Source organism: Tamandua tetradactyla, unplaced genomic scaffold (genome assembly GCF_023851605.1).
Source record: "Tamandua tetradactyla isolate mTamTet1 unplaced genomic scaffold, mTamTet1.pri scaffold_191_ctg1, whole genome shotgun sequence".
Taxonomy (NCBI): domain Eukaryota; kingdom Metazoa; phylum Chordata; class Mammalia; order Pilosa; family Myrmecophagidae; genus Tamandua; species Tamandua tetradactyla.
The window spans coordinates 1-23,242 of NW_027518304.1; the positions used below are offsets into that span (position 1 = coordinate 1).

Genomic DNA, 23,242 nt, shown 5'->3' on the forward strand with positions numbered 1-23,242 from the left:
GATGTGTTGACAGTTGGATGTGCAGGTCTGGATCTCAGGGCAGAGAGTTGGGTAAACTCAAGGTAAACCAGAGAACTGGATGCTGCTCTGGGCAGGCACGGGCCCTCACGTGGTAACCCGGGGTGGGTCTCGGTACAGAGGGGGCTCAGGGAGCTCAGAGAGGTTCACAGGGTGGAAGGGGAGCAAGTGGGGGGGACAGCCAGCACAGGGGAGGGCCGTTTCCGGAAGGAGGGTGGGGTAGCCTGGAAGCACTGCAGAGGGCCCGTTTCGTGAGGCTGAGAATTGACCACTGGGGTAGACAGGACAATTGGTGACCCTGACTTGAAGCTCCTATAAAACTGAACTAAAGCAACCAAATGCAGAAACCAGAAGCCATTACAATATTTTAATCTGTTGTTAACTATTTTATGTCAGGAAGAAAGGAGGATAATGTTTCAGCTAAAATTTTAGACCCCATAGTGTCTGGATTAAATAATGAACCAGATCAGGAATCTACAATTTCATAAATAGGTAAGAAATCTATATTCTTTAGTTTAAATTCCTCAATACTTTGATTTGAAGTATTTACATTTCACTATAGTTCTAAATTATTTTTGATTTTTCTAACTAATGTTCATCAGATTTTTTACCACTCAGATGACTTGATATTTTATTTGCTTCAGTTTGCTAAGTTATATAGTAAAGAATAACTCGGCTCTAAGTTAAATCTTTAATTTTAAATATACCTAATTTACTTTTACATCTAAATAAAAATGCTTTCTTCATCTTGCTGTTGGAATTTTATAAAATGGTGTGGCTGATTAGATGAGGAAATTATTATTTTTTTTAAATCTCCAGCCTCTTCTGCTGTGTTATATGAGGGAAATGTTGCACAGTAAGGATTTTTGAAGTGCTTGTGCCCCACTGGGGAGTCGATGCTGTTGTCTGCCGGTTTGTGTGTAAGGCTGGTGTGCGCCTGCTGGCAAGTCCTCGCCTCGGCTGCCTGGGAAGAATCAGACCAGTGCCTGTCGGGTTTCAAAAGGGCTAATTTGGGGATCAACATCTGCAACCTGGTCTTGTGTGATTTTGACTAAATTCTTCAGGAAATGTTAGAATCCTTGAATGACATTTGTCTTGCTCAAGACTGAACCTGCCTTGTATGTGTCTGACTTTCACTTGGCTTTGGGTTGCCGTAGCTAGGGTAATGGGCATTCCCCCTTCCGCATGCCTTTCCTGCAAGGGAATGTGTTTGTAAACCGGCACAGCAGGTCCAGTTGAAGGTGAGCATGGTCATTTATTCCACATGGGCTGCAGCTGTGTGGTTCCTCAGATCCTCGGCCATCTGGGATGATGAGGAAAGGGTGTTGGAGTGGAGCAGAGTCACTTCTCACCTATGAGAGCTGTGGATGTGCATGTAGGGGGCAAACCACGTTTGTGACAGTACATTTTATTTTTCTCAGAGCTTGTCTCAGCCGAGGGCCCCGCAGTGGGAAACACCCTGGTTGTCCTGGGCTACAGGAGAGGGAAGCAGGCAGGGGGCAGCTCCTGGGGACATGGCCCTGGGAGGGCAGCTGGGTAGCTGCAGCGTCCTGGTGATCTGCAGCTGAGGCCAGTGGGCAGAGTGGGTGGCAGCGTCAGGCTGACCAGCCTTGCACCCAGCCCCTCTTCTTCCAGCTCTGCAGTCATGAGCGGGAAGCACAGGAGGTTTTCTGAGCCAGTTTGCTCATGGGGGTGAAATGGGTAAATGCGGGGCTGTGTGTACCTGCAGGCCTGTCCCAGGACCCCCTGCATCTGCCCGCGAGGTTACCTGGGTGTGGGGGCATGGCAGAGACCTGCTGAGAGCACGAGTGGGAGTGAAGCGAAGGGAAGCGCTTCCTAGGAACCCGCTGTGCTCCTCACAGAGCCCAGCTCTCAGTGCAGAAGCAGTGTGGGCCCCATCGCTGAGGCACCCAGAGCACAGCACAAGTGGTCTCTCACCTGAGCTCTCCGGACAGGAGGCTGGCATGAAGCCTGTCGCCCCTGCATGGGCAGCCCCTCCCTCCAGACCCTGCTCCCCTCAGCCCTGCCTCTGCCCAGGCCCAGGGCAAGTGCCACACCCAGGCCCTGCCCGGCCATCCTATCGCAGATGCTCTGACCTGGCCACTCAGCACTGGCCGGCAGGTGTTCTTCTCCCTCCATGTCTCCTGTCTCCGTGCTGTCGGCCTGGTGAGTGGGCCTGTCACCCCAGGGAGTATTTGTTCCTCGGGCTGCGCAGGAGGATGGCGTGGGTACTGCCGACAGCCCAGACTGCCACCTGTGCCCATGTCCAACCCACATGGTGCTGCTGCCTCGGCTGGAAGGTGTTGGTGGGTTCAGCCGGTGCTTTGCCTTGTCACGTGGGTAGGAGAATTCAGCAGGGAATTTATCCATCTCTATTGCAAAACATGAGCAGTTTCTCCCCAAGTCCTGTTTTGTGACACATGCTGCCTGTGGTTCCTCATTCTCTTTGCAGCTGTTTGACAGCTTCAGGTGCTTCTGGGGTGTTAAGCCAGATCTTTATTTTGCCTGGGTTCCCTTATTTTATTTTGCTTTAGTGTTCAAATTTTTTCATTATGAAAAATACAGAAGAAAAGGAAGAATGGTACATTTATAGTTGTACACCTCTCACCTAGATTTAGTAATTCTAATGCTTTGCCATTGTTCTGGTTTGCTAGCTGCCAGAATGCAATATACCAGAAACAGAATGGCTTTTTAAAAAGGGAATTTAATAAGTTGCTAGTTTACAGTTCCAAGACCGAGAAAATGTCCCAATTAAAGCAAGTCTATGGAAATGTCCAATCTGAGGCATCCAGGGTTCAAGAAGGCTAATGAAGTTCAGGGTTTCTCTCTCAAGTGAGAAGGCACATGGCAAACACAGTCAGGGTTTCTCTCTCATCTGGAAGGGCGCATGGCAAACACGCCATCATCTGGTAGCTTCTTCTCCTGACTTCCGGTTTCATGAAGCTCCCCAGGGGGCATTTTCCTTCTTCATTTCCAGAGGTCACTGGCTGGTGGGCTCTCTGCTTCATGGTGCTGCAGGATTCTGTGCTATCCGAATCTCCCATAATGTTTCCTCTTTTATAGAACTTCAGAAACTAATCCAGACCCACCCAAATGAGTGGAGACACATCTCCTCTAATCCAGTTTAACAACCACTCTTGATTGGGTTACATCTCCAGGGAGATGATCTAATTACATACAGTATTGAATAGGGATTATTCTGTTTTTACAAAATGGAATTTAGATTAAAACATCGCTTTTCTAGGGGATATACATCCTTTCAAACCAGCACATCCATAGTGTTTCCACAATAGCTCTATATTTGTATGAACCATTTCAGAGTATATTAAAGATATCCTGTCACTTTACCTCAAAATACTTAGGCCTGTAGTTGAAAAAAAAAAAAAGACATCCTCCATAGCCATAAACCCTGGTCACACTCCTCAGAAGGGTTATCCTCCAATAGCATCTAAAATCCAGGCTGTATTCTGATTACCTCACAAATATTTTCCATGTTTCTTTTTTTTAAACAAAAGATACCAGGATCCAAATAAGCTAACCATATTGTGTTTTTATTATTCTTTTCATTTCTGTAACATCCCCCTCTGGCACCCTTTTATGCCCAGTGCATTGACTTTTTTGGAGAGATTGGGTTTTGTCCTGCAGAGTGTCCACTCTTCTGGCCTCTTTTCACGGTTGCTTGTGGTGGCACTCGCCTCTCTCGCCACCCTCTTTTTAGACATGGGTCCGTATTTGCTTGACCATCGTCACCTGCTCACTTGGGTGCCCGTGCTTCAGGCTGCACCCTGCTGGCCAGTGGAGAGCCCTGGGCACGCATGCCCTTGGCCTAGGCATGGCCGTGTCATCAGCCGGGCATGTGATGCAGGTGTGGGTCTGACCACCCAGCTCCGAGAATGGACAGTGGCCTGTAGGGGACCCTGTGCCCAGGGCCATGCGCCCTGCCTGCAGCACAGCCCAAGTACCTCTCACTGTTGCCCCACATGGGGGCCCCTGTGGCCCCAAGGTCCCAGCCTAACCCCATGGTCACTGGGCACCACATCATTCCAGGCAGCGTATTCTGTCATGTCTGTCATTTTATGCCATCTCAGTCATGTTAATTTTTTTAATAAGTGTATTATTTTTCTTTTAAAACTGCTATTTGGCAAGCTGGCTAGTCTGCCCTCTGTGGTGTTCATGGTACTGTCAGTGGATGTGTAGGCTGTCTGGGGCTCTTTCTGTTTGTTAAGTTTGGGGGTTGGGGAAGCTTATCTAAGAACACCCTAGAGCTGTGGAAAGGTGAAGTCGTGCAGAGTGTCCTTGAATTGCAGAAACAAGGTCGTGCACACGCGCTCTCCCTTCTGTGCTCATAGGTTCATCGTTGAGTCTAGAAAATGCTTGGCACTTTCAAATAAAATACAACAGAACTTAAAATAATCAGGGTATTTTCTTCCAAAGTTGATAATGGTTAGCAGCCAAATCTGCATTTATTTTTAGAACTGTTTTTTAGAAACTTTGGCTGCCCTCCATAAAATATCATAAGTAATTAACCATTTGAATCAAACTGTTTAAGTCAGTATTATCATAGATTGAAAAAATTATAGATTTTTCAGTATAAATTATAGGTTGAAAAAATTTCCTTGGAAAATTGTCATCTAATTTATGCATTTTGTACATAAATAAAGCAGTTCTGTGATAGCTAATGACAGGTTGATTCTGGTATAAACTACTTCTTTGACTAGTTTTAAAAGATTATAAATCTGTGTTTTAGGTAAGGGAACATGCTACAATGTTATTTCTGTCTTCTGGTTTCCTCTCATGAGTCCTGGGCTTAGTGAATGGGTTTGTTTTCCAGCTCTGGATTCCACCATGATCCAAACCTGTTTCTCTGGCACCCCCCCCCACCTCCCACCCACACTTTTGCTGTTGGTAGGAGGAATATTTTATTTCCCAGGAACCCGATTCCCCCCACCCCGTTTTCATAAACTTTGGAACATCGTGGGTCACCTGTAGCCAGGGGTGTGGGAGGCCATTTGTGCAGCGCTCGCACAGTGCCAAGGGGTGTGGGAGGCCATGTGTGCAGCGCTCCGCTCGCACGGTGCCAAGGATGATTTCCTTCCCCTCCGCTGCCCCGTCGGCAGCCTTCTCCTCCGTTCCCCCGTCGGCCGCCTTCTCCCGGTCTGCCTCCTTCTCCTCGTCGGCCTCCTTCTCCTCCGTTCCCCCGTCAGCCGCCTTCTCCTCCTTTCCCCCGTCGGCCGCCTTCTCCTCCATTCCCCCGTCGGCCGCCTTCTCCTCCGTTCCCCCATCGGCCTCCTTCTCCCCGTCGGCCGCCTTCTCCTCCGTTCCCCCGTCGGCCTCCTTCTCCCCGTCGGCTTCCTTCTCCTCCATTTCCCCATCGGCCTCCTTCTCCTCTGCTTCCCCATCGGCTGCTTCTCTGTGCTGCTCAGCTCCTGGGCCTGGGTAGGCAAGTGCGGTGACTGTGGGTGATGGGTCTGGAGACGAGAAGCGGAGGGGCCGTGGGCCGGGCTGCCAGTGGGCTCGGGGCCCGGGGCTCTGCTCCCAGCCTGGGGCGCCCCTGCCCTTCCTCCTGACCCCATAGCTGCAACCCGGGCAGGGAGCCTCTGGGAGCTGCAGCACAGGAGACATAGATAAGTCAGTGTCGTGGGTTGGTGAAGCCCTGCACCTGCCCAAGGGCACCCCTTAATGACCAATTTTAAACTGTTTTGTCAGGAGCAAAAGAAGCTAATACCCATTCATCTAGTGTTTCAGATGAGAATTTGACTGGTCTGTGGCGTGAGACTCTGGAGGCAGACCCCGTGGTGAGACAGAAAGGTAAGACGAGGCCCTGCCCTGCTCTCTCCCTGCCAGGGGATGTGGGGGACGTGCCCCAGAGGGAGGCCATGGTGTAGCCCCATTTTCTCCTGGGTCGCGGGGCTCCAGGGGCCGGCCGAGCCTCCTGCAGGGGGGCCCCGGGCTCGCCACCCCACATGCATTCCTGGGGCTGCAGGACACATCCCGAGGCTGCCTGAGAAAGTGGGGGGTCATCGTGTGGGGCCCTGCAAGCCAAGCCAGGCACACCCTGACTTCATGCTCACAGAGCACTAAAAAAAAAAAAAGTTTTGCGTTTTGAAATCATTTCAAACTGAGAGGACAATTGCAAAAATAATACAAAACCCACAGAGAGAACTCCAACACCCCCCACCCAGATACCCAGGCCCAACAACTTTTAATATTTTGCCACATTTGCCATCCCTTCCTCCCTCCCTCTTCCTTTCTCTCTCTTTCATGTATCTCCCTCACCCTGTGGAGGATGCTGGGGGGGGGGGGGCAGAGGCTGGGCTGTGAGGGATGGAGGAGTGCCAGGGGGGGCCTGAGTGAACAGGGGGTGGGCAGGGGGTTGGGCCGCGTGGAGGCTGGTGGTCAAGGGGAATGGGGACTGAGGGAGCCCCTCTGAAAGTGTAGGCTCTGCTCTGTCCCTCTGTGGGCCTGGCCTCCACCTCTCCGATCTCCTGAGTGCTGAGGGAACCCCCAGTCAGGCCCCAGCACCCAGGAGCAGCCCTGCAGGAGAGGGTCCTGGCAGAAGGTTGAAGGCTGAAGGAGGCCACGGGAAGCTGGAGCGCTGTCCTCTCCTGGTGAGAAGCTGCTGGGCAGCTGCTCCTGGAGGCCCTCGGTGGGTAGAGGTTTACACTCCCACAAGGTGGTCAGGACGGAGGGGGCAGGCCCCAGCTCTCCTGCCCCACGCCCACTCCCACGGTCTCATGGGCATTGTCTAGTTATTGGTCTGATGTTATCTCTATGATACATTTTCCTCCTGTGTTTTTACCTAATACCGTGTTACAATTCATAGTTTTTATTGGCCTTTGGCTTTCCATCTTTGAAAATAAAATGATGGTAGGAACTGGAAAAACAGCTAAGAGGAAATGGTTGCTTTTTTCCTAGTACAGATCCATAATTACTTATTTACATGTGTTATTCTCAAATCCTGTGATGCTCATTTAATATTTCAAGGTTTGCTAACATAAATGTTAACTTTCTGATATGTGCTTCTTTTTAGGTGACTCCACCAGTGATGGACATAAGAAATGGACTGAAATAAATATATTTAAGTGAATAAAAAAGTATTTGCAAAGTCCCCTTGGGGGAATGGCAAGAAAGGGGGAAAATTCAACTTCCCCAAGTGGAGAATTCTTGATATTCTCACAAACAGTGGGGACAACCAAAGCAATAGGCTGAGCCCCCAATCTTGGGGTTTGTTCATATGAAACTTAACCCCGCAAAGGATAGGCTAAGCCTACTTAAAATTTGGCCAAAGAATAACCCCCAGAGAACCTCTTCTGTTACTCAGATGTGGCCTCTCTCTCAGCCACCACAACAAGCAAACTCATTGCCCTTTACCTCTGTGGGACACGACTCCCAGGGGTGTGGACCTTCCTGTTAACATGGGACAAAATTCCTAGAACAAGCTGGGACTCAGCATCAAGGGACTGAGAAAACCTCGACCAAAATGGGGAGGAGCGAAATGAGATAAAGTGTCAATGGCTGAGAGATTCCAAACAGAGTCAAGAAGTTATTCTTATGCATTAAATAGATATCACCTGTTTAATAAAAGTGTAATGAAGAGGCTGGAAGGAACTGCCTGCAAATGTAGAGCTGTGTTCCAGTAGCCATGTTTCTTGAAGGTGATTATATAATGATACAGCTTTTGCAATGTGACTGTGTGATTGTGAAAACATTGTGTCTGGTGCTCCTTTTATCTACCTTATTGACAGATGAGTAAAACATATGGATTAAAAATAAATGAATAATGGGGGACCAAATGTTAAAATAAATTTAGTAGAGTGAAATGCTAGTGATCTGTGAGGGGGAGGGTTGGGGGTATGGTATGTACAAATTTTTTTCTTTTTATTTCTTTTTCTGGATTGATGCAAATGTTCTGAGAGGTGATCATGGTGATAAATATACAACTATGTGATGATATTGTGAATTATTGATTATATACTGTTGTGGGGCGCACCAGAAGAGAGACCACACAAGTCAAAGCAATTTGCAAGCCAATTAGGAGTCTTTATTAGCCGGTGGCTGGCCACTGCCTCTGAAACTCAAGAAGGAGGAATCAGAGAGCAGTCCCGAGGAGTTCTCAAGGGGGGCTTATAAAGGTAAAGACCACAAGCTTATCCACAGAAGCAGGAAAAAGGACATTATCTTTTTTGAGCCACATCTTGGTTTGCAGCTGTAAAGAAGCAATCTTATCTACAGAAGCAGAGAAATGCCATTTGCTCTTGCACAATACATCCCATTCTTTTTCTTTCTTAACAATGATTATTGTTCAATTTTTAACTCTTGGGAACTTCCTGCCCTGGATCTTGTGACTCCGGATACCTTCTTCTTGCTAGGGCCTGATTTATTGCCTGATTTATTGCTCCTGACCCCCCACAATACCAAGATCATATGGTAAGAATGTTCATGTTTGTATGTTGTTATGTTTTTAAAAAAATTTGAAAATTAAAAAAAATATGTTTGGTATAAATTGTATACATTTATAGAAATAGGAATGCAATTGCAGATTTATATTTTACATTATTACATTGCATCAGTGAAAGTAACTTCAGGAAGCATCTTTTTTCTATTAGAGGATTTGTAGATACACAGGAAAATTACACAGAGAGTGCAGAGTTCCTGTGTACCCCTCCGCACACACTTACAGTTTTATCTGTTATTAACAGTTTAATTAGTGTGGCATCTTTGTTATGATTAGTAAGACAATATTATTGTAATTGTCCTATTAACTGGAGTCCATGGTTTACATTTGCGTTCACTGTTTGTGTTGTGCAGCTTGAAGGTTTGTAAAAGTGTTTGTTCTGGTGACACGTAGAGCCTGAAGCATTCAGGTACGCGGTTCCCATGCCACGCTGCCGCTGCCGCTGCCCAGGCCTTTCCGTTGCCCCACGCCCAAGCCCAGCTCCACCGGGCACTGCCCCCCCACCCCCCTGGCCCTGGAACATGCATTCTGTTTTCTGACTATGAATTTGCATATTGTACTTATTTCATATAAGTAACATGATACAGTATTTGTCCTTTTGAAGAGGGCTTTCTTCACTCATCATGATGTCCTAGGAAAATGTATCTTGACTATACCAATTTAAGATTTAATTTACATTTTAATTTTAAAAATAATACATACTAGGAGTTTTTTTCAGAGTGTATTTCCAGTGCTCAAATTCTGATTTATTTTTGCTGCTCTGTAAAGCATAAATATCTTTTACTTTAAATAATTAAGTAAATATAATTCTTTTAATACTTTGGTTTGCTATTTATTGATTACATTCTTTTTATCAAAATAAGGAAAACATATAAGATTCTAAGAAGAATATGGTACATACCCAAAGTAGTAAATAAATAGATAAGCAGAGAGGAACCTGAAGAAGAAAATGGAAAAGCACGGTCAGCCCCATGCTGCTGGGTGTGGGCTTCATCCAGGGGCACATGTATGTGTCACTGCCAGACATATGTGTGTGTCGCTGCCAGGCATATGTGTGTCACTACTAGGCATATGTGTGTGTTGCTGCCAGAGTTATGTGTGTGTCACTGCCAGGCATATGTGTGTGTCACTACTAGGCATTATGTGCGTGTTACTACTAGGTGTATGTATGTCATTGCCTGGTATGTGTATGTCACTACTGTGCATATGTGTGTGTCACTGCCAGGTGTATATGTGTGTCACCACTAGGTGTTACATGTGTGTTACTACTAGGTGTATGTATGTGTCACTGCCTGGCGTTATGTGTGTGTTGCTACTAGGCATATGTGTGTGTCACTGCCAGGCATATGTGTGTGTTACTGCCAGGTGTATATGTGTGTCACTACTAGGCATTACGTGTGTGTTACTACTAGGCATATGCATGTGTCGCTGCCTGGCATTACATGTGTGTTACTGCTAGGCATAGGTATGTGTCACTGCCTGGTGTTATGTGTGTGTCGCTTCTAGGCATATGTGTGTGTCATTACTAGGCATGTGTGTGTGTCACTACCAGATGTATGTATGTGTTGCTGCCTGACATTATGTGTGTGTGTTGCTACAAGGTGTGTGTTGTTGCCAGGTGTATGTGTGTGTCACTGCTAGGCGTATGTGTGTGTCACTACCAGTCATGTGTGTGTCGCTACTAGGCATATGTGTGTGTCACTACTAGATGTATGTGCGTGTCTCTGCCAGGCGTTGTGTGTGTCACTCCTAGGCGCATGTGTGTGTCACTGCCAGGTGTGCTGCCAGCCTGCGTTGCCCGTACAGTGCCAACCTGGGGCTGCCATGGCCATGGACAGCTTCCTGGCTGGCAAGCCAGAGGGCGGTCAGTGTGCCACTTACTTAATGGTCACCTTCTGCCAGTGTTGTGGCGATGACGAGGTGACTCACGGGGTGTGCACCTTGTTGGAGGTGTGGTTGCATTTGTGTCCGTTTCTTTGCTCAGGCTGTGTTTCTTCCCACTTACACTGTTGAATTGATTGGCCACCTTTTGAATTTTGATTTCTAGAAACATTGAGCCGTTCATATTTCCAGGGCTTGAGGGTGCCCTTTTTCTCAAACCCTCACCCAATTTGAACATCAAAAGTCTATTTTATCTTTTTGAAAGTGATGGGTGAAAAAAAATAGCTCCTTTATCTTTGCAGTTATTGATTGCTGTCTTTTCAAGTGGTGTTGTGTTTCTTCCTTTGTGAACTCTGTCCAAATTGTCCTGTGCAGAAGGAGAAGGCAGACGTGCTGTCCAGGATAGGTCAGAAGCCTCGGAGAATGTGGAAACCCCCAACGAGCTCTCATCCAGCGTCAGGTCCGTGTGCCTTTTACCCCTTACCTGGGAGGACAGTCACGACTGGGACACAGCTTTTTACTATATCATTGGCTACTTATTTAATGCTTGAACTTAATTATGGGGAAATATTGTACAAAGAAAGAACAGTTTGTATAATTTTTCTACTGTTGAGGTATAAGTAACTACATGTAGAACATTCTAGAGATTTAGGGAAATCCATAATTATGGCTTAACCTCATTGTTCTTTGATTACTGATAGTTATATTAAATAAAATTAGGTTTTGTACCCTGAAATATAAGATTAAAAATGAATATTTTTTAAGTTTTCAGGTTGGTGCAATGTTTAGAATATCCTGTAGCGTATGTCACATCCAGCAAGATGCTGGTGTGAAAACTGGTATTGATGTTAGCCTGGTTTTCTCTTGTCTGCTTTGAAATGTGCAACTTGTATCCTTTTTGGTGCTTGCACCTTTGGCTTTAGGAGAATACCTCAGCCTGGTAGTGCATGGCCAGCTCCTCCCAGGGTCAAACACCAGGAGAGCACAGAGGTGCTGGTGGCCAACAGGTAAGGCAGGAGGTACTGATGGCGGACAGGTAAGGCGGGAGGTGCTGGTGGTGGGCAGGGGAGGTGGGAGGTACTGGTGGTGGACCGCGTAAGGTGGGAGGTGCTGGCAGCAGACTGATGAAGCAGGAGGTGCTGGAGTTAGGCAGGTGAGGTGGGAGGTGCTGGCCCGGTACAGGTGTCTTGGCACATTCTCCTGGGCAGTGACGAGGGCAGACCCCTGGCCACACGCACTGCCTCTTGCTCTGTGGACCCTGTGGCTCTGGCCTCCAGCCATGCTGTTGACCTTTCTCCGAGGCCTCCTCTGTAGGATTGCACGGGCAGGAAGGCCCTTCTGATGAGGCCCTTGAGGTGCCCAGCACAGGCCCTGCTGACAGTGTCACATCCACATGAAGGGGTTGAGCTTGAGAATGTGTTTTTCTGGGCATTTTCCATTCATTAGCATATTTAATCTTCACAACAACAAATGAGGTACCTGAAGTCTAAGGAGGTTAATTAACTTGCCTAAAGCCAGGCAACCAATGAAAGGCGAAGCCAGAGATTGAGAGCAGGTCAGCTCAACTTCCCCGTAGTTTTCTGGATTCCCCATCAAAGAGATTGCACTTGCGAAGATGAAGGAAAAAACTTCATCTTTCTTGTTCCTGATAAGCAGTCATACTTGCATTGGCTATGCTAGGTTGTGATTTGAATTAGGTCTCTTTGATATTGTTTATCAGGGAACATTACTGCATGCGTTTAGAGAGTCCTGAAAATATTTATACCCTTCGACCCAGTAATTCTCCTTCTAGGAACCAAGAAAAGAAAGGGAGATTTACATACTACAAACATTCATTACACTGCTGTTAAAAATTTACAGAAATTGAAATCACCCAAAATTTCCAAAGAGAGGAGAAAGGTTAAATTAATTGTGACATGCCTTTTGAAGTAATATTACTAGCTCTTAAAATAATGATTTCAAAGAACGTTCAATGACACACAAAAACCATACCCATGAATTAATGTTAATATTAAGAATCAATATATCCTAAGAGTTCAGCACTTTAGAAAAACAGACCTGCATTTAAATTCTAACTCAGCTGTCCACTGCCAGACCTCAGCTTAGCTGTCCTGAGTATGAGTTTCCTAATCTCTAAAATAAGGATAATATTAGCCTTTCTCAAGAGTTTTTGTAAGGACTAAAAGAGCTGTGCTTTTTAAACTATTAGCATGGTGTCAGCACAAAATAAGCAGTAGCAAGTAAAATTATTGTAATGACTGGAGTAAAGGAAGATATAGAACTATATACAAGTTGATCTCATCTATGGGAAAATCCATCTTAACAACCCACATCAAAATTTTTATAGTTATCTTTTGGTATTCAATCGCAGGCAGTTTTTTCCACAATAATTTTCAAAAATAAGTTTTCTAGTTAAAAAAATTAAGCCAGAAATTTGTTAGCAACTTCATTTCATTGGATGTATCTGAAGTTATAGGAGAACAGGTTCATAAATTCAACCTCATAAAAATTTTCAGTTTCTCCACCACAAAAGTCATCATGAATAAAAACAAGCAAACAAAAAAAACTGTGGATTCCTGGGGAAATATTTGCAGCACCTGTGTACTAGTTATCTAATTCCACATAATAAATTACCCCAAAACTGAGCAGCCTAAGACAACCAGTACGTATTATCTTGGTTCCTGCAGACTGGGGATGTGGGAGCAGCAAAGCTGGATGGGCCTGGCTCAGGGGCATCAGGAGATTGCTCTTGGCCCCACTGGGGCTGCAGCCATCTGAAGGCCTGACCGGGGTGGAGGGGCCTTGTCCCTGAGGCTCAGGCACATGGAAGCAGCTGGTACTGACTGTGGGCTGGGTGTCTCATCCCTCACCCTCTGGGGCCTCATTCTGCACAGGACCACTCCTGTAGCATAGTCTGGGCTCCTGTGCATGGTGACTGCTCCAACAGAGGACAGCACTGGCAAGAGAGGAAAGTGCCCAGGATGGAATCCCTTCCTTTTAGAACCTAATATGGGGAGAGATACCCATCACTCTACTGTGCTCTGCCTACTGCAAGGGAGACAACAAGAGGTGAGGAGGACAAGAACACAAGGAGATGAGGACCACGGGGCACCAACATAGAGGCAGCTTATTACAACCAGGGCAAAAAACAGATAAAAACCCAATATAAAATCTGACGTAAAAATGGGAAAAGATTGCCAGCACTTCAGAGAAGAATACATGAAAATTGTTAATATGTGTAAACACTCAACTTCATACATACTTGAAATGCACATTAAAACAATGATACACCGGTATTCACTTAGCACATCACCAAATATTAAAATGTCTAACAATATCCAGTGTGGATGAGCAGGTGAGGAACAGCTATTTCCAGCCACCTTTAGAAGCAGCCTCCATGGTGGACATTTTGTCAACATCATTCAAAAATAAAAATGCACATCCCATGTAACAGAACAACTTCACTTCCTGAAGTTGACTCTGCAGATATATTTGCAAAGATATATATATATATATAATGCTATTCATCCATGCCACATCTTAGTAGAAAATTACTGAAAATAATGGAAGATTCACTAAATAAAATCAAAGCAACCTATGCAGCTATTACATGTGGATCATAAGAGCTTTTTTGTTACATTATGAAATGGAAATGGAAGGGACAAAGAACTATTTTAAAAACAGGTTAGGTTTATGCGCTGACAGCATTTTGTAAGGGATACCTAAGAAAAATGTAATAGTTTTTTCTGGAAAATAGGATAATATTCACATTAGCTAAATTTTTTACTCAAATGCATCTATTTACACTATAATTTTAGATGCTAATTAGGAAACAAAATAAAAGTCTCAACTACTAGAGTACATATACTAAAAAAAAATAAGGTAAGCTGACAGTGAGTCTGATTTGATGAAATTGTTACAGGAGAGGCTTAGGGAAAAAGAAGGGATAGAAACTAATTTATTCATCACCCACGGGGCTGCAGGCATTTCTATAAGCTGCCTCTGGACCTTATGTTGCTTTCTGACCACCCATGCAAATCCCCTCCCAGGCCCCACTTGGCCTGGCTTGCCCTCCTAAAGTCAAAGAAAATGCTGTAAATTTTTACCCTGAAATTACCACTTTGAGTTTATCCTCTTTCAGCAAATGAATTTTTAAAGTTTTTTTAATGTTTAAAAAGAAAGAAGGAAAAAGAAAAGCCCCATTCCTGTTCCAGACCAGGCTGGGAAACCCCTGCTTGGCACCCCCACTGCCCAACAGGCACAGTGCGGACGGCCTTGACCCCCCAAAGGACCGGGAAGCAGTGCAGGCCCCTGGGACCCCCTGCTTCTTGGGAAGGAGGACTGTGCACTTCCCAGCCGATGGCCATTGCATTTCTGCCTAACTCAGTCTATAATGGGAGGCGGCCGCTTGAGGATCGGGGGCTGAATGCAGCAGCTCAGATTCTCTCTGTGGAGTCTCAGCAGCTCCTGCTGTGGCTGACAGTGATGGGCATGTGCGGTGCCTTCAATAGACACGTGTTGAAAACAGCGACTGGGCTGGTTTGGCTAAGGGTACCTCTGCGCAGGTGCCAGCCAAACCATCCCGGTATGCAATGGGACCCAATATGGGTGCTGGAGCAATTGTTCCCAAGGGATGGCATGGGAAGGAGCCTTTAGTTCCTCCCTTGTAATTCCGATCAGACCCCGCTCCCCAATTCTTTGATATGGACAATAGTTGGATGGTTGGCAAATTCTGAGTTATGTTAAATTCCCTGCTTCCTCCGGCTCTACCACTAACCAGGACTGCCTCCTTTAATCCTCTCCAAAAGAGTAATCGGCATGCCTCTGATCCAGGGCAGGGTGCTGAGGATAGCAAGATCCATTTTGCAGGCGACAAACTCGAGGTGCCCTCTGGACACGGCAGAGGAGGGGAAGCGAAGGGATCCCGTGGGGGCGGGGGAGAAGGCACCCGGGAGCGGGTGGCTGAGGCCTCGGGGCTGGGAGCAGATGCAGCCACGTGGACCCTCACTTTGTAAGGAATGAAAACGGCAGCTGATGAGAGCGTGGGGCGGGGAAGAGGAGAAGGGAGCCGATGTGAGCCAGAAGGGGCGCCTACTCCTGCTCCACCAGCAGGCAACAAGGGCCGGCTTGAAGTTGCGCCCCGCCGTGGGAACACAGGGGTCTGCATGCGACCTTCGCCGAACGCCCTTTGCTCTGGCATGGATCCTTGCAGACAATGGCGCTAGTGTGGCTGCAGTGCCCCAGGTAGGACCGCGTGTGCCCCGGGCCGCCCCCCGCGGCTCTCATCTCCTGCCCATTCCTGGGCGCGCTGGTTTCCCTGGTGGTTTGGCCAACTCCCCTCCTTCAGCTGCCTTGACAGCCTGCGCCGGCCGCCGGCTGGAACGGAACAACTGTCTTCTTGTGCTGAGGCCGCGGGAGGACACGCGTCTTTGTGGCAGCCTCCCCCACCGCTCTGCACCTCCCCTGCCCCACGTGGGCCCTGCGGGCAGCCAGCCGGCGCATCAATGGCAGCGTTGTTCGCTTCTCTGCACAGAGCCGCCTTCTGGGCATCCCGAAAGGCAGCCGCATCCCAGGCCGGGCAGTTGGGGCCAAACCCCTGGGCGAGGTGGCGGCCACCCGGCCCCGCACCCCGCATCCTGCACCCCACGCTTTCCAGCTGGTCCGCAGCCACACCCAGGATGGCCCTACGCGGCGCCTGCGCACAGCCCTTCCCACTTAACCTTTTAATACCCTCCTAGCACCCTCCACCAGGTGGACAGTTCTGTCCTCTTCGTCTTATCAGTTGAGGAAAACAAGTCTCAAAGAGGTAAAACGACTTGCACGAAGCCACCTGGCTAAATGTTAGAATCTACCCATTGGCACCAGTCCCTTTAGAGATGGTCAGGGTCCCCAAAAAGCCCCTGTATTCTCCACTAGGCCCCAAGAAGGGGCCAGTTCCCACCAACTTAGATGCTGGGCCCCATACCTCACAGCCAGCAGAAAACCGGGAGCTTGGCGACACCCCCAAAGTTCTCCTTCCCACCCTCAATATTCTAAAGTTCCCTTCAAGTAAAAAATGGAGTTAGTCACCAGGCTGAGCGGGTGGAGTTGGAGGACTGAGCAGGACACAGCGGTTTTGCAGCCGCAGCAGCTCCATAAAACCGAGTGGCCCTGAATGGTGACCCTCCACGTTCATCCAGCAGGCACCAAAGGTTCACGTGTTCTTACCTGCAACAGCACTGTGTTCTAGAGACCCTCACAGCCTCCTTATGTGCAGAGTCGCTGGTGGTGTCAGCAGAGAAGCAAGAAGCGGCCCAGTTGAACTCCCCTGAACAGTGCAGAATACAACCCGGGTGTGGCCAGTTCCTCGTTTACCCACTGGCTATCGGGAGAAGAGGTGCGGGGCCCATAGAAGGGTTTTATTTGGTAGGCCCAGTTTCATTGGTTTTGTTGTTTGTTTTTAAGTGAACTAGGATTTAAAAATTGGAAGCATTCATATTAAAAACTCTTCCTTATATATAGCAAATCTCTCCAGCTCTCCACACTCCCCGCCACTCCCTGTTGCCTCCCTCAAGAATTCACCTCAGTGCCAGTTCCATGATATGATACTTTATTGTTTCTGTACTTAGAGAAAATATTTCTCTCCATGTGTATTATTTAAGGTGACATTAGCCACTGTGATTAACAAACTGCCAAGGGTCAGGGGCTTAAGGCAATGGAAGTTTCCACCTCAGTCTTACAATGGCCAGTGTCACTGACCTTCCTCCCCACACCCACCCCGGGACCCCAGCCCCTTCTGCCTTGGGTGCCTGCCTCTCTCCAGGGTCTCCACAGTGCACCTTCAGCCTGAGAATGTGAAAGGAAAGTGGTGGTGGGCGACCCAACATGCTTCTTAGAGCCCTGGCCCAGAAGGAACAGACATGTCACTGGAGAGGACCAGTCCCTGCCACACAAGATGTGATTTAGGTGTGGGAATGTGGGCTCCAACTGGATGGATCTCCAGAGTGTGGGGAGAGCATTTACCTTTTGTTGTTCACAGTCTCTGCCACGCCATAGCACCATGATAAGAATGGGAAAATAAAATATAGACTGCTGAGAGCTAATGATTTTTCTTATGCTCACCTCTTGTACTTCCTGTCCCTCCCTTGTGGGCACCTTACTTTGCAGCACCTGGGCTGCACTCTGTGAACAGAGCAGATCTTTGTTCCACAGGTGGTGGCTCAGGCCTAGGAGTGGACAGCTACAGCAGGCTCCCCGGTGCTACTTCTAAACCACCTGGCTCTCCTCCCAAGTTCCCTTCCCCTTCTGTCTGTGTTTCTGTGGCCCTCTCTCTACTGTTCTCATATATCCATAAAATTGTGTATTTTGGTCTGAAATTGTTTGTCTGTCTTCCCCAGGAGACCATGAGTTCCTCAAGGGCAAAGATTGCCTTATTCACATTCAATACATGATTGCTGATGAACCACAAATATTTATGGAACACTTAGCTATATTCTAGGCATATGGTGCTGGATATTTCAGGCTACAGTGTTGAGCAAATCTGCAAATTCCAAGTAAGTCTTGTGTATCCACCATGTTGAAGCACAGGCTGGGAGCTGCAGGCATTTCAGAAATATTCTGGCCTCAAGGGGCTTTCCATCCAGCTGGGGCAGTGAGACTCAGGCCAAACAAAAACTAGTGGAGGACAGGCAGGTGCCAAGCTGGGTGCTGCTCACTTAGAGTCAGTAGAATCTGAAGGAGGCAAAATGAGAGGGAACTGCTCTTTTGTACACAGAATCCATCATGCATTTTCACTGCAACCAATCCCTTCCACCTGCCTATCAACTTCTCTCCATTCAGTGTCCTCACCCTTCAAGGAAGACAGGGCAAGGGGAGAGCTGGGGAGGAGGGTGCTCCTTAAGCTCCTCTGATGTGATTGTTAACACATGACATTAGCAACTTCCTCACTTATTCAATCCCCATCATGACCACCTAGGGTAAAAAGCCTTATTCCCATTTTGGCAGATAGAGTAGCTGAGGTCAGAGAGGTTTAGAACTTCCTCCATCCCAAAGAGACAGAAGTGAAGGAAACCACATTTGGTACCCGAGTCTATCTGCCACCAAGCTCTAGCTCTCAAGGCTACCCCAAAATCCTGTTAAGAAAATAGAAAGGATGAAGGTGCTATGGAAAGTATTTTTAAACGCTGTATATCTGAACAGCATTGCAGTTGTTAAAAACAAGTGTGATGCTACTGCTGAATAAAGAGCATTAGAAAATAGGAAAATAGCAGTGAAGGAAGGGGGAAAGCTCTGACCTTAAGACCCACATTCCAAAACTTATACCCCCAAACAGCCTAAAATGATAGTGAATTTTACTCTTGTTCCTGCTATTTCCACTCAAGTTGGCTTTGTGAGTTGTTGATTTTATCAGAACTGAGTGAGAGTGTGTTCAATACAATGTTGAATTCACTGGGGAGCAAAAAGCAAAAGCAAAACCTCAGTTCTTCAGTGCCAAGAGCTTACAAAGATATATAAAACATGAAGGGCTCCAAGAAGTTACTCAGAAGCCATTTTGCAAATGCATTTCTTGAACAAAGGCCCAATGTTCCTTTCAGGGTCAAGTGCAGCCCCAGTTTCCAGCATTTTTCTTTAAGTCATTAGGACCATGCCAACAAACAAACATATACTGCTCCTTGGAGAAAGAATTTCATTCAACACAGCTTACAGAGTTTGATTATTGGGGAGGGGGTACTTCATGGCAGGTGCCTCACCAGCCAGGCCCCAAATGTACAGGTCTGATTAAAGGGCTTTATTGATGGTGGCCACAGACAGATAGGGGCTTGTGGAGAGCTGACATCCCATGGCTTACTCAGCTCCCATCTTCACCAACATGGAGACCTACCAGAGAGAGCTGAAAAGTCTGCTCCATTCCTTGGGAAATGTATTTCCTGAATACATGAAATATAAAAATAAATTCTTGTCTAACATAACAATTCAGGGGTTTTGGTGGAACCGGAATGAAATGGCATTGACTGGCAATAGAATGAAATGATGGCTGAAGCTTTAGCCAGATACATATTGCAGCTTTTAATGAACTAAAAATATTATAGGGTGAGCCCTGAAAAAGACAGGCAATGGATTAAGACAGGCTGTAGTTCAAACTCCAGCTCAGCTGCATGCTAACTATGTGACCTTTGGTAGGTAGCTTAGCCTCTAAGCTTCAGTATTGTCATCTCTAAAACAAAAATAAAAACACTACCTCCTCAGGTCTATGATACAGTGCCTGGCATAAAGGTAAACCCTTAAAATATATTGCCAATTTCTCCTTTCTTCCAAGGAAATAGTTTCAATACACTGCATGATTAAAGGAAACCTAAACTAAAGCACCTTAGTGATAGTAGCGGTTGGAAAGAGATTTGTTATTCTATTCTAGCAACAGCAAGCGGTTAGTAAGGAACAGGCTTTCTACTCACACCTTCACTTCTCATTTCATGAATTCATCCAACCACTATTTAGTGAGCACCTGCTATGTAACAGCCCCTGAACTATAGATGGGACTACGGTGGCCAGCTAGCTCAGTTGCTTTTGGCACCATGAGGGACCCCCTCTCTGGGCCAGGTTTCACCCGTCTGTGCATTCTACTACTAACCACCAGGCAACGCATCTCCTTGGTGGCAAAGGTGACTGAATGAGGAAGAGTGCTGATGACACCATGCACACCCCTCCCCACTCCTGACAAAACCATGCAACAATATCATGTCTGCCCTGGGCCAAGCACAAGAGCTGGTACAGTTGCAGGGAGGTCCCCAGGGATGCATAAGAAAGAGCTGAAGGCTCACCCTCTAAAAGCAGAGATGAATGTGTGGGAAGCTCATCATACTGCTGGCAGAAAGAAGCAGAACCATAATGGAGGAAGAAGCACTATGCAAAGAGAAGATTTCTCCGACTAATTCCACCTGCAGGCATGGGGAAAGGTGTCAAGGACATAGTCTTTGAGTTGAGACTTGAGAGCCTGAGAGATTCAGGTCGGGGGAGAATGTTGGGGAAAGCCCTCTAAGTAGAAGAAAAGATTCAGAAGAGGCAAACATTTAAGGTAATGTGGGAGAAAGGACAAATAAACCATTTGTCTCCTTTGAGAAGCATCTCCACCCCACCCCTAGCTCCTACCTGGGGTAGGTGTCTGTCATTGATGTACCTTGCTTTCACTTCTCTCATAGCACCAATTGATTGCCCAGAACTACAATTTCTCTTTAATACTCTGGCCCCACTCTCCAGTCCCCCTCCCCATCTCACACTGACATACCACCTTGAATTGGAAGCTTCATAAAGATTAGGTTTGTTTTCTATGTTCTATACACCAGCATCAAGGACATTGCTGCTAACTCAAATAAGTACTAAAAAAATTTTTAAAAGACTGCAGAATAAGTTAATCAATACCTATTCCAATGAGTGAATGAATTAGAAAATACTAGGTGCAGAGTGCTGCTGTTATCTGAGATAGAGAATGCAAAAGTAGGGCACTTCAGGAGAGAGCTTCAGGTGCAGAGAGGTCCCTGGGCACTTGTATGAATGGAATCAGTGGTGTTCAAAGCCAGACCTGGATGCAGGTACAGCTCTGGGACACCAATATAGAAATGGGAATTAAGTCAGGTGAGATATGTGTCCAGAAAGGAAAGAAAATAATGAGAGCCAGCACAGGCACCAAAGAGAGCACAGATTCTAGGAGAAGTTTGCAAAGACCTTTCAGAACACAAAACTCCATCATTGGTGAGTCAGAGCATAAATGAGGAAGGAAAGACTGACCAGCACTGGTCAGGAAACACCAATGGGAAAGGCATGCTTGGGAGGAACACATGGTCTCTGGGCTCCCCAGTCCTGGTGGAAAATGTTATCTTCATAGGACACACTCTCCCTTGGGCCCTTCTCTGACTCTGGCCTTTCCTCCACTATTTGTGTTGGAGTTGTGGTTTTCCTTTCTGACTCTTCTCATTGAAAGTTTGGGAGAAAAGGGGAAGAGGCCAGGATGTCACCAAGGGGCTCAGGTGGACAGAGGGGTGGTCCCTAGGTGGTCTCTGGGGAGGCAGCATGGCCCAATGGAAAGACTAAGACTTTTCAGCTTCCCACTTCCTGATGATCTCTGCAATTCCATAGCATTTCCTTATCTATCAAATGGATAAACACACACACACACACACACACACACACACACACACACAATTTCACAATGCTCTCTAGAAGATGCAAAGAGATTATGAACATGAAAAAATGTCGTATTATACCTGGAACATAGTAGATATCCAGTAAATGGAAGCCTTCTTTCCATTGGGTATGCCTAAACCTGTTCTGGGTCTCTGTTCCTTTGTAAGAAAGAGAGGTTAAAAATCAGCCCTATCTCTCTCACATTGCTGTTGTGTGAATCAAGATAAAAGCTCCAAGTTGTTATACAATGGAGGTGTCACTCAGCTTCAGATGGTTTTTCCCTGCCTACTTCTCCAAATGGGGAGCAGATGTAAGTAAAACTAGTTGGGACACTAGTTCTATCATCTACTTCAGACTTATTTTTAAAATAAGAATATGAAGAATAAATAATGGAAGGATTGAAGGATGAATGAATGGATAAAGGGACCAGAATTAATTTCTACAGATAGAGAAGCTTCAGGATATGAGTTGCTTCAGTCTCTGAGCTGTTTCCTAAGAAACAGGGGGTCATAGTAATAGAGGTTCAGTGGAATGAGAACTATGAAAAGATTCCCCCTTATTTCATGTCCCCACAAACTAACCATTCTTCATGAGGTCTTGTTTAGAAATGGTTGTGTGACCTGAGAAAGTTGAGTTCAACTTGCTGTGCAGAATTTTGTTAATGGAGTTGTATAAACATAGCTCTTTGTTAATCTAAATTACTGGCCTTTGGGGTGAGTTTATTTTGTTTGTACATGCAATTTTCAGTCCCTGGAAACCCTGAAGGACAAATGTGTTCCAGTGAGAACAAGCCTTTTATGAACCACTTAGAAATGGACTCTCGGGAGGTGCTGCATAAACAAAGTGTAATGAATTGTTCCCTCTGTCAAAAATGAACAATTCATAATGTGTCCCTAAATAGAACCAACTGGTCCTCCTGTCAAACATTCTATACTTTGATGTCCACTGCATTGGTTAGAAAAAATAAGAAAGTAACAGTTCTTTTTGGTGATTTATTTTTCAGAGTAAAAAGATAGAATGAACTGTTAGCTCTCAAGCTACAGACTCTTTTCCTGGTGAGCTGCTGGGCAGGCCCTTTGGATCCATCTGAGTGAGACTTCCTTGACCATGAAAACCTGGATAATGCAATTAAAATTGACAAACTATGGAAAAATTTGGCCATTTGGTACAGTGTAAATAATAACAATAGCAATCCCTAACACTTGGACTGTACTTACTACGTGGCAGGCACTGTTCAAAACACATGCAGTATTAATCAATATAACCTGCACAACAACCTGTAAGGCAGGGGGCTATTGTCATCCCCATTTTGCAAGTGAGAAAACCAAGGCAGAAGGAGATAAGTGACTTTCCCAAAATCACTCTGCTAAATAAGTGGTAGAACCAGGTATTCAAAACAGGGGAGTCTGGGCCTCGGGATCATTCTTGAAACACTCTGCTATGAGGAGCACTTGACTAAGAATTAAAAGTATCTTTTTAGTCACTGTATGACCTGGGGCAAGTAACAGATAGGTCTTAGTTTTCTGATGTCTAAAGCAAAAGGCTTTAGTGAGATGATTTCATCATCAGTGGGGGGTTTATGGTTGTAAGCAACTGAAACCCACTTTGGCTAATGTATGTGAAGATGAAGAGGAGGAGCAGGAGGAAGAGGAGGAGGAGGAGGGAGAGAAGAAGAGGATGAACAGGGAGAAGAAGGGGAGGGACAGGGAATGGAAAGATGAAGAAAAGGAA

The 23,242-nt window shown here is 46.3% G+C and overlaps 1 protein-coding gene and 1 long non-coding RNA gene across 2 annotated transcripts; both read left to right on the forward strand.

The window, feature by feature from the left end:
• The first annotated feature begins 183 nt into the window (after positions 1–183).
• LOC143673206 (uncharacterized) lies at positions 184–15,589 on the forward strand. The gene is made up of 6 exons (XM_077147515.1): positions 184–510; positions 5,725–5,826; positions 7,049–7,673; positions 10,730–10,814; positions 11,278–11,361; positions 15,135–15,589. The coding sequence occupies exons 3-6, from the start codon at positions 7,661–7,663 to the stop codon at positions 15,367–15,369; spliced, it is 417 nt and encodes a 138-aa protein (XP_077003630.1). The 5' UTR covers positions 184–510; positions 5,725–5,826; positions 7,049–7,660; the 3' UTR covers positions 15,370–15,589.
• Positions 15,590–16,314: 725 nt separating this feature from the next.
• LOC143673207 (uncharacterized) lies at positions 16,315–22,657 on the forward strand. Its single transcript, XR_013170248.1, has 3 exons — positions 16,315–16,759; positions 17,731–17,886; positions 22,515–22,657. It is a non-coding gene; the product is annotated as an uncharacterized LOC143673207 (long non-coding RNA).
• Positions 22,658–23,242: the final 585 nt, after the last annotated feature.

Excerpts from the sequence above, each read along its gene's own strand:
- LOC143673206 (XM_077147515.1), top strand. Across the intron at positions 10,815-11,277 it reads GAGCTCTCATCCAGCGTCAG|GAGAATACCTCAGCCTGGTA; the intron begins GTCCGTGTGCCT and ends CTTTGGCTTTAG. Across the intron at positions 11,362-15,134 it reads GAGGTGCTGGTGGCCAACAG|GACTGCCTCCTTTAATCCTC; the intron begins GTAAGGCAGGAG and ends ACCACTAACCAG.